Genomic DNA, 17,316 nt, shown 5'->3' with positions numbered 1-17,316 from the left:
ACTATTGTTACTCTCAGCCTAGGCCAGCGCCTGGTGAACTTCGCAGAGTTCACATAGACAAGTCGGTGGAGCCCTTAGGTATTCAGATCTCTTGCTTAGAGAGCGGCGGTGTATTCGTTTCCACTGTTAGCGAGCACAGCTTAGCGTCTCAAGTTGGTCTTCAAATCGGCGATCAATTGCTCGAAGTCTGTGGCATCAACATGAGGAGTGCTACTTATCAACTGGCTGCCAATGTGTTGCGTCAGTGCGGTAATTCCATTACGATGCTGGTGCAGTACAGTCCGGATAGTGAGTACAGTGTTTTATTAGAACGAGTAGAATATCTCCTGTCACAAGCTGCACTTTGCGAACTTCTACTTATTGCACCTTTCTTGTTAAATGTGCCCGTTACTTATCATCCATTGCATGATGTCTATCTCTATGTAACACACCATGCTTATATCTAACCCTTCTTTTGATAGAATACAACGAATTAGAGGAAGGGTCTGCTTCCTCGAGTTCATCAGATGCTGGTGGTGCTGAAGGAGGCAGCCATAGTGGATCGCCGACTCCGTGCAATAGTCCCGAAGCTCCTAGAAAAACAACCATCGAGCCATTGGAAAGCTCGGAACCTGAACGCGACGCTTCTACCAGTTTAAATACAACTCGTGATACTTTACCTACCAATACCTTAACCATTATGCGCGAAACCTCCAACACTTTGGAACCGCCTCGTACTATTCGAGAAAGGGATATCAGAAATTCCGCTTCCTTGGAGGTACGAGGCACGCAAGAGAGAGAACGAGAGATTAGAGCATCAGCGTCATTGGACATTAATATCAGAAAGCCGGAGCTTCGTAGTTCAGCCACGTTGGATAACATGCGTAATTCCGCGACTCTTGACACGTTACGCAGTACCGCCAATACCCTTACACGTGCACAGCTTAATCAAGCAGCGACTACATTGCAACGACAAAATGCTACAGTGAGAAGTCCCACGCAAGAAGAGCAAAATCTTAAAGGCCCACCGTCCACCGAACCGAGATACCTGTTTATCGAAACCAGAAAATGCTCGAATCTGGGTATATCACTCGTGGGTGGTAACGGTGTTGGAATATTCGTGCACTCAGTACAACAAGGTTGTCTCGCGGAAGAGGCAGGGTTACGTACTGGTGACCGTATCTTAGAATACAACGGTGTAGATCTCAGACAAGCAACAGCAGAACAAGCTGCTCTGGAATTGGCCAGACCAGCGGATAAAGTGACGCTGATCGCTCAATACGTACCTGAAAGGTATAACGAAGTGAAGGATAAACCCGGGGACAGTTTCTACGTGAAAGCGATGTTCGATCGAGTGGGCGAAGTTGGAGATAGCCTACAGCTTAGATTTAATAAAGACGATATTTTGTACGTTGATAATACGATGTTCAATGGTACTCCGGGCCATTGGAGAGCTTGGTTGGTCGATCAGGGTGGAAGAAGACACACGTGTGGTATAATTCCGAGCAAATTTAAGTAAGTCGAAAGAAAGAAATAGTCAAATAATCTTAGTATTGTGTTTTATATTGGCTAATATGTATTCGTGATATTGTTAGAGTTGAAGAAGAATTGCTCTTGCGACGTTCATTAGGCGATTTGGAAACAGACACTACCAGAAGAGGTAGCACTAGCGCGAGAAGGAGTTTTTTCCGTCGAAAGAAACATCAACGGTCTTCTAGCAGGGATAGTAAAGAGTTATCGCATCTTACGGGAGTAAATCTGGGATGGTACAGCGATAGTGGAACATTGAACGAGGAAACTCTTCCGGCGAGTTATCAACGCGTCGAAAGATTGGATTGTACGTGTTGATTTATAATAGTGATTTATAATTGTCATTTAATCTATTCGAATGCATTTATTTTTATGCAGATCCGGCTTTAAGACCAGTATTGATTATTGGGCCGTTAAGCGAATGTGTAGTAACAAAACTATTACAAGAATTTCCAGGACAGTTCACTAGGTGTCTTGCAGAAGCTATGCATTGTTCACAAGCAACGCTCGAACAAGGTTTACGCGATTCGCTTTATGTGGACTACAGAAAAAAAGGAAGCTATTTCGAGTGTACTACAGTACAAGCAGTCAAGGACATCTGTGAGAAGGTACTTTTTTTTTTATCCAATCCGTGTATACAATATTGATAACGCTATTTATGGCAAGCGTATAAACATACTAGGTTAAACGCCTAAAAGTAGATCATCTGAAATTGATATGATTCTTTCTAAAAATTTATAGAATACTCATTGCATTTTGGATGTATCAATCGCGTCGATCGAGCGACTTCATCGACATCAGATCTATCCTATAGTTTTGTTGATCAAATTTAAAAGTACGAAACAAATTAAGGAAGTGAAGGATTCCAGATATCCAAGCGATAAAGTTAGTGCCAAGGCTGCTAAGGAGATGTACGAGCAAGCATTGAAATTGGAAGCCGAGTATAGGCATTGTATTTCTGGTAAGAATATATTTTAAAAGGAAATTTTTTATGCATCATAGTGATATTTTTTTATGTTTCATTTTGAATGTACATTATTATTATCGATTCAACTTCGATGTATTTCAGCTGTAATTCCAGCTGGTGTAAATGTTGCGTACATATGTACGCAAGTAAAAGCCGCAGTAGATGAGGAGCAAAGCAAAGCGTTGTGGGTTCCTAGAGGACCTCCATGACATTTAAGGGGGGGTCCCCACAAACCACAGTGGAAATCAATCTAAATTCCACCAGGGGGCCCTTACGCCGTACGATTGTACAAAATTGTTACATGTTTGTTTATTTATGGTCTCTTATTTTTGTCGCGATGTACAAGAATTTCGTTTTGTTGCTGCGGTTGTTTCAATTTTATTTTCACTCATTTCGGTTGTGATGCAATTATATCAAGATTGCAAAGTTTCTTTTCTTTTTCTTTTTTAATATCTTTTACTACATTGAAATTTGATACAAATTACGTATTTTATTTTGATAAGCTTTTTTACAATATTTTAAATACTTAACTACTTGAGTATGAAACGACTCGAAACATAGGAAACTTCGTATAAACATTTTAAACTTTTCACGAATACTATTCATATTACAATACCTTTCATATTAATTTTATCACACTCCGAATTTTACGAAGGAATCATCAATGTATAATACTCTTTCAGTATTTTACTTTTACGAAAAGAAATCAGCTTCAAGTAGTTTGAATATTTCGCAAGCTTTCCTTTAAAACGACAAACATTTGTGAAAATAGTCACTCATGTTTCAAGCAGTTTAAAAAAGTTTGCCAGTCTGTTAGTTAGCTTCGAACCTCGATCGATCATAATTTCTCAATAAGGAGATTGCAGCATAGTGAAAACTGTCTATTAGCATTGGTGTGAGACCATAAATGAATCGGTGTAGCAAATAAAATTATTCGTCGTACCGTGGCCCGTGAAACAAGTGGTGGATGAATGTAAAGTTGATTAGCTGGGAAATCAGTTTTTAGTCAATCGTATTTGGCTGATGTTATTAATTTCTCAGATCATTTCGTTGTACAGAATAATTTCGCGTCGTTAGTATTATTGTACAGAGAATATAATACTATAAATTAAGAAAGGTTACTTATTTGTATATACTTTATTTACAAAACTTATGGATTATATGCTTATTAATTTTTAGGTTAAACAAATTCTTTAGGTTTAAACAATACTTTAGTCATATTGTTTTGTAAAACTGTTTATAATTGATTTGTTGAAGTTGCGTGACAGTCGATTTGAAGGGTTAATGTTTCTAATGTTCTATAGATCGAGGAATTGAAGAATGTAAAAAGAAATACGAAATTGATAAACGATGCCTTACTTTACCATCGTAGAATTTGTAAATAACTAAAACAATGATAAGCAGTAGGTATCAGTGACACTGAAACTAACTTGATATAAAACGTTCATAACAATGTAACATGCAATGATGCATGTGTTACTACTATTTTGCTTCCACGGTTCGAATTGTTTTACGACTTTATGCTATGATGGTGTTTTTTAATCGAGCTTAAAGCGCTTTGTAAAGTGCAGTCGTTATATATTTTTAAAGACATATCCGAAACGCAAATACGTACCCTTACGTATTTATATTCAGAATTCAATATATATTTTTCAATATTTTTAAGCATAAGGATAACGTTTCACTATTATAATCTTAAAAATTATAATCAAACCGTTCCATTCTTAGTTCTTTTAATACTTTGACAATTATGATGGAACTTTTTACATTGTTTATAGTGACTGAATGTAGATACAAATTCCGTAAATATTATCAAAGAGAGTAAGTGTACTAAGGGACAGATAGCGATGCTTCGATACTTAAATGTACAATCTTTTCTTCTGTTCAAAACGAAGCCCGAATTCTGATTTCGAAAGAGGTTTATACTATCGAAGATTAAGTTTAGCAAGCAGCTATATTTTGCTGTTAAGAATCAAGAAATTCAAGAAGTACACGTGGACTTCTGTAAACATCACAGGTATAAAATATTTATCCAAATTTATACAAAGAAGCGTGAAATAAGAAACAAAAGAAGTAAGCAGAAATTTAGTTTTCTAACAAGACAATATTTAGGCGTAAGTTATCAAAGTGAGACCAAAAATTAAAGGGATACTATGCTAATTCATAAGGATTACGATTAAATTTATTCGTATCGATAGCGTTGGCGTGTTTAATGCGAATACATAGATGTGATACTTTTTGATACGTTGCGAAAACATCGGTATGAATATCGCGATAGAAAAAGTTCGAAAAGAAAAGAAAAGAAAGCGGAAGGAAGCATTCGAATTACAACAAAGAAAAAAAAGAAGAAAACAAAATGCCAAGCAGACTAGGCAACCTATATTAACAAGGAATTATTGTTTCGTACCCAGGGTAGACAGGTTTTTAAAAGGTGATTGTGGACAATCTACAAATTAAAATTAGGAACATACTAGTAAACCGATATAATGAAATATTTTTCGGGAAAGGATATTTAATTCTTACATATATATACACACATATACATAAATGTACTATGAATCTTGGACGTTATACACGTATGAGGTGAAATATGTACATTGTTATTTAAATCGACAACTTTTGCTATATTTTTTACAACAGTATAAATCTATAACACTTACGAGAGTCATAAGTCATAAATTTTGTAACGATTCTATTTTGAACAAGTTGTTTTTTTGACATTGTTGTAATTGTAAAATATAGAAGATCGATGTGAAATTATTTTTTAGTAAAAAAATGGTAATAAATTTCTTTTCGATGTTTATTTAATTTTAAAAGAATAACGAAAGATCAATGTATGTAAATTTTTTTAAATTATATAATATTTGAAAAAGATGTAATCTAAAAAATCACAGCACAAAGTGCGGTATTATTATAGAAACTACACGTACTGCTATTCACGTATGTATTGGAAATAAAATTATAGTGGATAGTAGTAGTAAAAGAATATATTCTTAATCTAAACTGAATGAAATTGTAATTCGCAGTGTAAAGGGATGTAAAAAGAGTTTGAATTGATGAAAAATAACAAAAACCCTCACTTTACATACAAACATTGTATAACGATTAAGATTCATTTGTGGAGATCTGAAAAACGCATCTCTTGTATCTCCTCTCTCGATTTAAATGTTTTTTCAACATTCTACACAGTGAAAACGAGAAACTGGTAATAATATGTAAAATAACGCAATTTTTACAAAGCGCAGGGAAAAGAATTAAGATGGGTCGAGGGCGAAGCGAAATGTCCAAAAGAAAAAAAGAAAGGAAAACATATAAAAATAAGAGAAAGAAGAAAAGAAAGCAGTATCAAAGAAAGAGGGAGAAAAATAGTAACTTTATATTACATTTATTCTCAATCACAGCACTGTGATACGTATATTATTGCTTCGACGACATATCAATTTCACAATCCTCCTACAATATTATTATACATATACATACATAGTATGAAACTGATATTTTCGGCAATACTTATATACGTATGTGCGTATACACATATATATACCTATATATGTATGTGTATACGCTCATATATAACTACGCACTATAGCAATGTTTTTTATAAGCACGCGGTTCTGGACCATTTGATACCCATATTAGCATTAATGCGCGCACATACATACGTGAAAAGCGAAGAGTATACAATCTGTACACTCCTTTCTTTTTTTTAATGCAATTTCGAGTGGATTTCATTTAGATGAAAAATTAAATTACTTCATTACAACAGTAAATACAGTTACACATACCTTTAGCGATTTCAGTAGGAAACTTTTTAGAATTGACTGGAATTGAGCAATCTTGTTTGATGTTCCTTTACTAACATAGTGATCGAGATTGCATGATCACTGAAATACATACTTAACGAATAATTGGCGCGCATGCTACGTGATGCACTCATAAGCAATTAAATGCACGATAATAAAATAAACATTAATTAGTAACGATCATTGAAGTGTCTATGGTGATATAATATTACGTAGACGAGAAGTAGAGCTTGGCGATCAGGTTTGAACTATGTACTACGCGATACAGATCGATGATTCACGATTCTGATGGTAGTTTATTCAAACAGTGATTGCAACTAGTCTTCAATAGTATTCTTCTATTTTCTATTATGAATTTCTTCTCACAGTATCACTTGTGTGCCCCTATGTCTAACTTTATATTCGCTCTGTCTCCTACTTTTCCCGCTGTGTATTTGTATCGCACTATTCGCTTAACCAAGTCTATTATTCGGTGTACCTAACCTGCACGACGCTATTGGCTGAAAAGAGTTTACTTTGAAGTTGTCTTTATCCCAATATTGTTTTGTATTTACTATATGATTTGTTTTTCTATTAATAACGTAAGTTCGACAAGTGTGTAGGAATAATAAGTCTATCAATATTTATTTCTCTGGAAATTCTCTCAATGCTGTATCAGCCTTTTTAAACACTTTGATAGTCTTCCATCTTTTTATAAAATTAATAGTGCCTTTCTACTAAATGTATGTATCAGAATGTTTAACAATGATAAGATTAAAGTAAATAAATTTAGCTTTCTTTAGTTCCTAATCAATACGTACGTGGTATTTTATTTAAATAAGATTATTATACGTGATGTGACCGTTTAATGGGTAGAATTTGTGTAACAATTTAGTAATATCAATTGTCATAGAAATGTTAGAAGAAAACATTCTCTTATCAGCCAATGCGTCGTTAGCCAATTATCGAAATATCGAAATTGTCATTGTTTGTGCATATAAAATTGTTCTTTTTATGAAAAACGTTGCGGTGCTTCCTTTGTGTTTTGTCTCTATAACAACGTAGAATCTTATAAAGTGAGTATATACAGGGTGTTCTGTTCGTCTCTCCTTATTGGAACCGTCTCTGAATCAGGATATAATATACCTCATCGACTATGAAGCTTATTCATCCTTCAACTAAAGAACAGTATGATAGGTAATACATAAATGCAGATGTGACACAGTGTTGCGAGCATAGATAAATCAGATTCAAGTATTTTGTCAGCGAGAAGTATCGAATATTTTATGGCAGTACCATGAAATCTCTTTTCTTTCGCCAATTTTACGTATTTATAGAATTATACAATACCTAAGAATTACCGTACGATTGATGGGTTTCCATTGCGCGAAAACTTCGAACGAATGGAATTTCTCGAACGAGAACAGTGAAACATTCATATCAGAAGAATTTAACAATGGTATAACAGAACAAAAAAAAAAAATTATTTGTCGAAATGGTTGATGTAATAACAATAAATCTTAGAGTTTTTGATAATCACCTTTACATATACAGAGTGCACTACTAAAATGGAATTGCATAGTCACTAAGAAGAGCGTATCGAGATTTATTCAGATTGATTTATCGAACAATCGATCGTTAACACTTTGTGTTGTTGGAAACAGAGTTTGAAAACACACTTACTCCATAGGTTGACAGAATTTTCATTTTGCGAGTAAAGAAATCAGAGTATATAGGGCTGTAGCGTTCATTTGTAAACGCATTCACTGCCAGAGTATTTATTTAATTTTCTCGTCGCGGAGAGTTAGAATTTTCGAACACGGTGCACGAGGAAGGTTAAATATTTACCGAAAATGATAGAAAATTGTTTTTCATTAAGGTGGGAAAATTGTTTTGTAAAAAAAAATGACGATTGTCAAGAATTTCGATTGTAAATGAATCGTTTCTTTTTCTTTTTTCTTTTTTTTTTTTTTTGTTAAAGCTTTTGTATCGATATAACAATATCATTTGAACAGCATCGTTTTAAGAAATGTTAAAGTGATAACAACATTATGTTTTATAAATGTATTATATATACATATGTAGTATATTTGTGCGTAATGTATTATTATGTATTGTATAAAGAGAAAGTTTTCGTATTACTTGAAATATGAGCCTTAGAAATCGTTTTAATTTCGATCGGCAGCGCAGAATTTTAAGCATGCTTCCACAACACATGAACATCAAAAAAACTTGTTTATACACATAGTGTCCTTTATTTAAGTTATTATTTCTTAGACTATTTATTATTTATAGTTAAAAACCTTTACATAGTCAGCAATAAACTGGTACCGTTTATTTGCAGAACACGTGTTTTCTTGTTTTCTCAGCAATTATCCAGCATGTTCAAAATCGTTATTTTGTATATTATTTACTACAGGTTGTGGTAACGTACACTGTAATGAAACAAAAAGGGGATTTATCGTTAGTTGTAATGTTTTTTTTTGTTTTTTTTTTTTTGTTTTTTTGCAATTAATGAATATTCGAATATTTCTCGAAGATTGTAATAAACACGTCCATTAGTTACGTTATTCGATAAAAAAGAAAAAAAATGAAGATAATGCCGCATAATGTATATTTGTATAAATCCTGCAAGTATCGTTTTTTTTTGCTTTTTCTTTTTTCCCACCAGTGCGAGAAGTTTGAACAGTGAATGCGTGTATTATTATTGGTAGAATATTTTTATCGCGCTCGATAAAATGAACTAACAGTGTAGTGCAGGTATATGGATACGATTGTAGCGTTTCTCCGTTATCGAAAATCGAACGGATAGGATATTTCATAATCTGTGATCAATATACATATACATATATATCGACACATGTGAGCAGCATGAAATTTGTGATCGTACCGAGATGCAAATATTTTTTATACCAATTGGTGCATATACCGATCATGTTTGACGTTAAACCAGGGACGACACATTTTTGCCATAGAATTGCAACGTGATTCGATCAATTCACCGAGAACAGCGGCTCACGAGAATTTTTATGGGATTTTTACCGGAATTAGGAAATCTTGAATGCAACGGAACGAACTCAACTTTCAACAGAATAAATACACTTTTTGGCGATTGTTGAAAAAATCAATCTAGCATTTTCAGAGAATCGTCAGTTCGTAAATTTTACATTTACGAATTGACAGGATTTTTATGGGATTTTTCTTGAAATTAGGAAACCTTGAATGCGACGGAACAAACTCAATTTTCAATAGAATAAACACACTGCTTCCTTGGCAATTTTTCAAAAATAAATCTAGAATTTCTAGAGAATCGTCAGTTCGTAAATTTTACATTTACGAATTGACACGATTTTCAATTAACTTAAGAAGCAAATATAGCACACGTTGATTTCACCTGTTCAAAAAGAAAGATATTTCGCTCTAACTTTTCAATAGAATTACTAACTCAATATTCATAGTCCGCAAATGTAACGTAATACGTGTTCCAAATATCCAATTTTAGAGTTTCCATAGAAAAAAAAAAAAAAAGAACATCGTCTTCTTGAGTCTATTCCTGCCATGCGTTGACTGCCCCGAACATACTTTCTACAGCAACCACCGCTATTTTTCATCAGATCTACGTGTAAAATGTATACTGATACAATTAGAATATTTTTACTTTCGCGACCAGTGAGAATAATTTTTGAAATATTTTACCGATCGTAAGAACAGAATGTGCACCAGTGTCGATTAATTTCAGCGCACACTGGGGTCGTTTTTCACTCGGACGCCATTTTGGTCCACCACAAACTACTTCAAATAGAAACTATTTTATACTTATAATAAACGAGGTGGGGCATTGGGCAAAATCTCTTCTTCTTTTCTCGATAGTAGTCAACAGTGAGCTTTAATTTGGTCGTGTATCTCCTTGTAAGTTTGTACATATGAATGTAACTGAATTCGTCGTCGCTATTAACACCGGTAATTTGCACGATACACCTTTTCGAGTAACAATAAAAGTGACAACGGTTGGGAACGATGGAAGAAAAAAGAGCGATAGAAATTTGGACGGTGTAATATGTGATTGGTTTTCTGTAACGTTATAATCAGGGAAATATGTTCTATTTGCTGTTCGCGTGACTAATTTTATCACTGATCGTAGAATTCTTTTGCACTAACAATGAGAAGAAATATTGTACGATCCGATTCCCTCTTCCTTTCTTTTGCGTGCGTGTATGTGTGCACGCGCACGCTATATGATATGTACATACATATATTCGCAAACGAGACACGGATAACACGATCTTTGTAATATTATAATATATATGTATATGTGACACTGATTAATATGTACGATATAAGGGGTATGTCGATATTGCTGTTAACGCAACACGCGATTGCCCATCAAGTATTAACGTATTGACGTTCGTTATTGTTTGTAAGTCTTCTTCTTTCTTGTAAAACGTACAAGTTGTCTTATGTAGGAAAATGAGAAAATAAAATCGATTGTAACGAAAATAAAATGGGTTTTGCTGTTGAAGAACGAACGATCGTTCTACATTTTCATTGAGTGCAATTGCATCCATCTTCTTCAATTCGCCACTTGAAAATTGAAAAATAAGGATTCAAAATTTTAAAAAATGTGAAACAAATAAAAATTAGAATTACAATTGGAATAATTGTCAAAATATCAAAAATAAGAAATATAGTAACTGCAATGATTATTACGATCACTATTATAGTCAAATTCTGAAATGAAATGAAATTATCATCTTGAGACCCAAATATGTATCATGTTGCAATTTTTACTTAATCTTAACTTAAATCTATCGCACTATTTTGTCGTATTAAAAATTTAAGAAAAAGTTCGTTTATCCTTTGAAATGAAATATACTCCTGTAAAAAAATGAACCAAAGGGGGGGAAAAATTATTTATAAAAGAAAAGGTGAAGGGAAAATCATAGTGAAATTGAAATTGCACAATGATTGCAGGGTTTAATTAAATTTGAATTCCTTGTGATTGTAATACATTTATTTTTTATTATAAATTAACGTCCATACATACATATATAACGATGCTTACAAAGTCAACGAATGGAATATGTTTCGACATCAATTTTTCTTTCTTCTTTTTTCTTCTTTTTTTTTGGTATAAAACATGCAAATACAGACATTATAGAAATTCACGTTCTTGTAAATAAATAGTTATACTCTTAGAAACATTATCGTTACGGGTAATATTAGAAAACAAGTACTGTTCCATTACCAACGTTTCATACGTGTGTTGCAATTGCAGATAATTCGAATATTATATAACATTGATTAAACAAGATTAATTAAGGGTAAACGTAACAAAAAAAACATGGCTTATACAATTTTATTCACGAGCCTTATTCTTTTACGATTACTTGCAGCGAATGTTTAATAAAAACACTTTGAGCAAGTGTAAAAATTACTTCGGTACACGTACGTTGAATTCTTAATAATTATCAAGTGGTTTATTTCCTCAATGTTATATACATAACAATGCAATATATCTACGATATTTATAACAATCGAGGCACCGGTTTACTGTAAAAAAACAAACAAACAAACAATTGAAATAAATAATAATATATGGATTATATATTTGTTCGCATATTGTTGTTAATATTTACAAACTGCACTCCGAGTATTTAGTGTACAACTAAAACGCTGTGGTAAATGGCGGGCGAATTTCATTCTTGTAGTATAAATAACGCGATAACAAAGACTAAATTTGTTTGACTAGGCTGAAGCCGTTAATGATCTTCGTGAGATAATTTCCAAATTTCCATTCAGAGTGTGCAACATCGAAATCCTTCGATTCTAGTTTCAAGTATATATACTACTCTCTGTGATATACGAAGCATTTCAACTATTTTAACGTTAATTCAATTATTTACAGGATGTTCAACAAGTGTGCCTTAAATAGATTTATATACGTAGAGTAAGCAAGAATGAAACCGAGGAGAGAATTGTCGCTAAAGTTCGTTTAAAACAACGAAACCTTTCATTCCTTACGTGTAACGAGTCCTAGGTGGTCGTACTTTGATACGTTGTTTCTGAGTACGGGGAGAGCGAGAGGTTACGCGAAATTCGAGAGGTAAATCGTAGCAACGACAGACGCAACAGCTTGGAAATTTGAACCAATCGCTGAAGATACCGCGACACTCGTTGTTCGGATCGTAGGCTAACAATCGATGAAGTCTATATTGTTGCTCGCATCTGCATCCATCTCGACAGTACATCTGCTTGTTCTCGTGTCTTTCGGTAAAGAAAATTGGAAATAAAGATTTTCTGCTACTTAACGAGAAAGACTTAAAAAGTCTCGTTTAAATTCAAAAGGAGAGAAAATAGGAAAATTTGAGATACTTACGTGCATTTTTCCCAGTGAACGTATTGCTCGAAAGGATAGAGATTCAAAAGTGCCAGTACCTCTCCTCTGGTGTTGTTCGCCCAAAATGGCGCCACTACTTCCTCTTTCACGGGGCAAGCATTACTAAAATATCGTTTTCTTTTTTATATTATTTTTGACTTAGTAGGAGTTGTGACCAATTTACCAACTTATTCGTCTATGTTACTAGCTACTACGACGTTTCTGGATTAACATTAGTTAATTGCACAGAGATTATAGAGTCACCGCTGACCCGGCATTGAAGTCTCTCGTTTCACACCGAAATTCGAAACAGAGTCACGACTCTCCCATTTCTTATATTACAAATACGTTTGTATAAAATTTGAAACAATATAACGCCTAGTAAATCCCAAAGATATGCTTTCGCTCGGGTCATATTTGACCCGGAGTCCGTTGTGCATGCAACTATCGCCGTTATTCGTTTGCTCGAGGGTTAAGAAGAGCTGTCTGGATAAAAGTGAAATACCCTAGGAGGATCGATAATCGATAGAAATAAAAGGAAGGAACACTTACACTCCTCGAAGCTTGAGAACCGGTTGTTCCTGTTGATCTTTCGCGGCGACGTCCTGATACAGCTGGCCTTCTATAGTCGAAGCTTCCGGCTTATTCGAGGGCCGATATTCCGGTCGCGGCCTGAACTCCTGCTGCTCGCTCGAGCTGGACGCCTCCTCTTGAACGGTCGTTTCTTTCGGCGTGGCAAACAGGTCCTCGTTGCTGTCCAGTTGAACCGGTGGCGGTAGTTCAGTAGTGGCTGGAAAACTCACTGTCGACGTCTCGTCCACGTTTATCTCGGAGACCTCCGCGATCACCCTAATCGCCTCCTCCTCTTGCTCCTCGTCGATTCTGTCTGTCTGCTCCGGGATTTCGTTGATGCTGAAATTCTGATCCTTCGTCGCGTAAGAATTCGTCACTGTTGTGAACATTGTCACTTCTTCAGCCGGGTTCTCCCGTTTCTCCTCCTTCGTGTTGTCCGTTGAAATCGTGGTCGACGGGGTGGATTTTGTGATAGATTCGCGAATTGTCGAGGCGATCGTCGGTGATACCGTTTCTGTGGTAGAGACAGGGGTGGTCGTCGATGCTGTGCTAGACGTTGCTGTGGTCGTGGACGTTGAAGTAGTGGATTTCTCGGTCGGTCGGAAATGAGGTCGGGTGTATTCGCTCAATTTTGGAAATTTGCTCAAACGTTTCACGGAATTGTCGTTGAACGATCTGCTGGTGAAGCTTCGTCCCTCGAACTCGTGCCCGTTTACTCTTAAACCCTCCTCTTCTCTGTCGAAGTACTCGTAATCGTGCGTGTATTGATATCTCCTGAAGAATCGTTTTTGTCGATTATTGAGCTGTTAATTGCATTCACTTCTCGAACAGAAATGGAAGCTTTGTAGTTTATAATTAAAACTGACTAATTGTTGTATTTTATATTTAACGCAGGCAAAATTGTACAATAAAAAATAAACTATTGTGTTCTAAATACTGATGAACGAAGAATTAACCGTAAAAAGTTAATGTAAAGTATCGCGAACGTTAATCGTAGTAAAACGAACAAAGATAGATATTTGTAACTTAGAGAATAAGCAATGTTACATATTTCACTTGAAAAACTTACTTATGATCATCGGAAAATTGATGATAATATTCGTCATACTTTAATTCGATATCATTTTTCTCGAATTCCGCTCTTAATATATTAATATGTCTTTCGTCTCCGTACATACGTCTCATTAATCCTTGATTCTCCTGTACGAAACGACGAACAGCGTGCCTGAAATTCAAGGATTAACATATCAAAGAAATCAACGTTATCCTGATATGAATTTCTCTTCTTAAAACACTCTTTTTCCCGACAATTTAGTCCATTTACCAGGGATAAGAACTGCCAGCTATCGTGCACCAGTTTTGTCGTCGAAAATCGCAAGGAAGGTTCGCTAATCGTGCACGGCCAGCACGAGAATACGGTTTACTGCAAGCTGAGGACGCGTCATATCCGAAAGTGCTTGGTCCACCACTTCCTTGGCATCTTACGAGCTCATACGTGATCACCTGCACCAACATCAAATCGATATACCTTCATTTCTCCAACAATATCTCCGTCAGCCACAAACGCACCATGTTCGACATTTTTCAAACACAACGACAGAACTGTAATACACTCTGTGAACCATCGATTACCGGAAATTCGACGAAGACAAGCTTACTCTCTTAATCAACGTTTGACACTTGTCCGTCAGCGTTGTCGCGACACCTACCTAACAGTGCTTTCATAAATATATTATAGATCGTGTGATTTCGATCATTTCTTCCCACACAAACCTACTGCTTTGATTTATTTAAAAAAGAAGACACTCGCTTGCTTCTGCGCATTTTTGAATTTCCAAAGTTGCAAACTTCGTTGATACTATTGCTTTACTTAAAAAACAAAAAAAAAACACTCGCTTGCTTATCGCCAGGTTCCCCAAAACTTTCGCCTTATCCAAATCGAAGAAGATCTCTAGTACCAAAATACTGTCGCGGATAGAGTAGCCTAACTCAACGAGGTATCGCTCACCTGGAGGACAAGTTGCACGATCACATTCATAACTCGCGTTTCACGGTTAGGTACAGGCGGTTTCTTTTCACTGGACAGGCTTGCTCGCCAGTGTAAAAAAAGGGTGGTACGAGGAGAGGCGGTCGTACGCGGCTACATGACAGTGGTACCTCTGCGCGCGAAGAGGACGCTTTCATTACTGACCGTGTAATAATCAGCCGGCGTCGCGTACAACAGACCGGGAGTTCGCGCTGGGTAAAAGTCCAGTAACCAGGAGGAGAGAGATATGTACGTAAGAGTACGTGGTTGTGCGCTTGCATGACCGAGAACCGACGTAGCAGAGAGAAAGAAAGCACGCGACCAGCCATGAAGAAAGGAGGAAGGAACGGGGAAGAGAGAGCGCGGTGAGCTGACGGAAAGTAGGCCACCGCGAATGGTACCGTTACATTTCGGCCCATTGATGTGTGTCACGGGGCCCAGCAGTGTCGTAGCAAGGACCCTCCGAGCCTCTTGCTCGCTCGATTAGGAGAAAGGTGGCTAACAGTACGGGGAATACCGCCTGTAATAGCAATATTATTCGAGGATCCGATGCGCCAACACCTCTCTGGCCCAGTCCAGCCACCTTTTTCCCCTCTTCCTTTTTCCCGTAGGATCTTACACACACACACACGCTTCTTTCGTTAGCATTATATTTTGGGCCGCGATGAAAGTATGGATCTCGTTGCTCGAGTTTCTAATCCCCACTTTTTTTTTCTACCGAAACCTTACTTCCAGGTTGGAGGTTTCTCTTATTCGTCGTGTAAAATTGAAAATAGAATTTCTCGGTTTGAAACTAATTCGTTTCTCGCTGCAAACATGTGTAATAGAACGGAAAAGAATTAGTTTTCCTCTGGGTCCAAATGATGTAGAGAAATGTGATCCTATGGAACGGTGTTAATATATGCTTTTTGGGAAAAAAGGGTTTTTTTTAGTTTAACCTACTTGACAAATATAGTTTGCTTTGAGACATTTGTTAATTGAGTACGATAAGCGAGAAAAAACAAATGAACTAGTAATCTATTCTTTATTGAATTAAATAGTACATCGAGTAATTGTTTATTTTCTTATTTTTTAATTTTATGCGAACTCACGGTGACTCGTGATTATAGGTAAAGTAATAGGAAGCTGTTCTGTTACAGATTAAGTAACACTTATCGCAGTAAAAGTGAACTAATATTTAGTTCAGTGACGAAGTATCGGTATCTATAGTTTCTCAGTAAAGATTCCGGAAAAAGGATCGATCTTCTTTTATTTCACGACCGCTGCTTTCGGTTTATTTACAAAAGAAAAAACCGACGAGACATGGTCGCAACTGCTGTTTAACGCTTCCATCGAAACTTTCCGCACGTTCCACTGACCTCGAAACCACTGTCACTAGGAGTCTCTTTCACTGAATTTTCTTACTTTGGTGCGAGGCAGACACCAAGGGTATACAAGTCATTTGTTACCTCTGTTATACACGTTACAATGAAACCAAGAACAACTATTCGATTTCAATGTGTTCGCTGATAAACACCGCGGTGTGCTATGAATAGAAAATAAAATTCAAAGTTTTTTCATTTACTATTCAATAGCATCGATAGCCTTAAAGTAATGGTATTATACTCCACTATTCCGTTAGTTAGATAGCCACGGATTATTGGAGCATCGTTTCGTTCGATTACTAGTTGGCAAAATACCAGTTTGCCACGGCAGATACAGGTTCTTGCATCTTCACCTAGAAGTAGAAAAGAAAGCTGCAGCCAATGCGCGTGGACACGCTGCACCATTTGCGATTTCTGATAACGTTTTGATTTTTGTAATTTTTTCAAGAGGAAAATGAAACAAGGAATGTAAGAAATATCGTGTATTTTTAATATTCATACTTCTGTACAATATACAATATTGCAGTAAAATACAACATTTTTTTTTTACCAGTTAACTCCTTATAATACTTTACAAAATACTGGGATATTATTATTAGGTATTATAGTATATTACAAAAGTATATTTTACAAGTATTATACATTGTCAAACTTTTGTGACATTATATAGGGATCTGTTAAAATTAGTTTGATCTATAGTACTGCTGCTCGATATATAA

General features: G+C 35.7%; 2 protein-coding genes across 2 annotated transcripts in view; one reads left to right on the top strand and one right to left on the bottom strand.

The window, feature by feature from the left end:
* Positions 1–2,685, top strand: part of LOC108572254 (disks large homolog 5-like) — a 14,397-nt gene extending 11,712 nt beyond the window's left edge. Inside the window, exons 3-8 of the mRNA XM_017934454.1 lie at positions 1–288; positions 462–1,494; positions 1,575–1,816; positions 1,888–2,117; positions 2,251–2,470; positions 2,579–2,685. The exon at positions 1–288 is cut by the window's left edge and continues 25 nt beyond it. Coding sequence (XP_017789943.1) covers positions 1–288; positions 462–1,494; positions 1,575–1,816; positions 1,888–2,117; positions 2,251–2,470; positions 2,579–2,685 — 2,120 coding nt within the window. The remainder of the gene's footprint in view (positions 289–461; positions 1,495–1,574; positions 1,817–1,887; positions 2,118–2,250; positions 2,471–2,578) is intronic.
* Positions 2,686–12,275: 9,590 nt separating this feature from the next.
* On the bottom strand, positions 12,276–15,245 carry LOC108572386 (cell wall protein DAN4-like). The gene is made up of 6 exons (XM_017934621.1): positions 15,216–15,245; positions 14,532–14,710; positions 14,277–14,432; positions 13,187–13,981; positions 12,635–12,757; positions 12,276–12,522 (listed from the first exon to the last, which is right to left on the bottom strand). Exons 1-6 carry the CDS (start codon positions 15,243–15,245, stop codon positions 12,276–12,278), a joined length of 1,530 nt encoding a protein of 509 aa, XP_017790110.1.
* Positions 15,246–17,316: the final 2,071 nt, after the last annotated feature.

Source organism: Habropoda laboriosa, unplaced genomic scaffold (assembly GCF_001263275.1).
Source record: "Habropoda laboriosa isolate 0110345459 unplaced genomic scaffold, ASM126327v1 scaffold65, whole genome shotgun sequence".
NCBI lineage: Eukaryota > Metazoa > Arthropoda > Insecta > Hymenoptera > Apidae > Habropoda > Habropoda laboriosa.
The sequence above is the reverse complement of the archived record's forward strand: the minus strand, read 5'-3'. Positions and strand labels throughout refer to the sequence as shown.

Coding starts and splice junctions, on each gene's coding strand:
- LOC108572386 (XM_017934621.1), bottom strand. CDS start 15,245: ATGAATGTGATCGTGCAACTTGTCCTCCAG. Junction 12,758..13,186: donor GTTCTCAAGCTTCGAGGAGT/GTAAGTGTTCCT, acceptor ACGATATTTTAG/TAATGCTTGCCCCGTGAAAG. Junction 12,523..12,634: donor GTTCACTGGGAAAAATGCAC/GTAAGTATCTCA, acceptor CTTTACCGAAAG/ACACGAGAACAAGCAGATGT.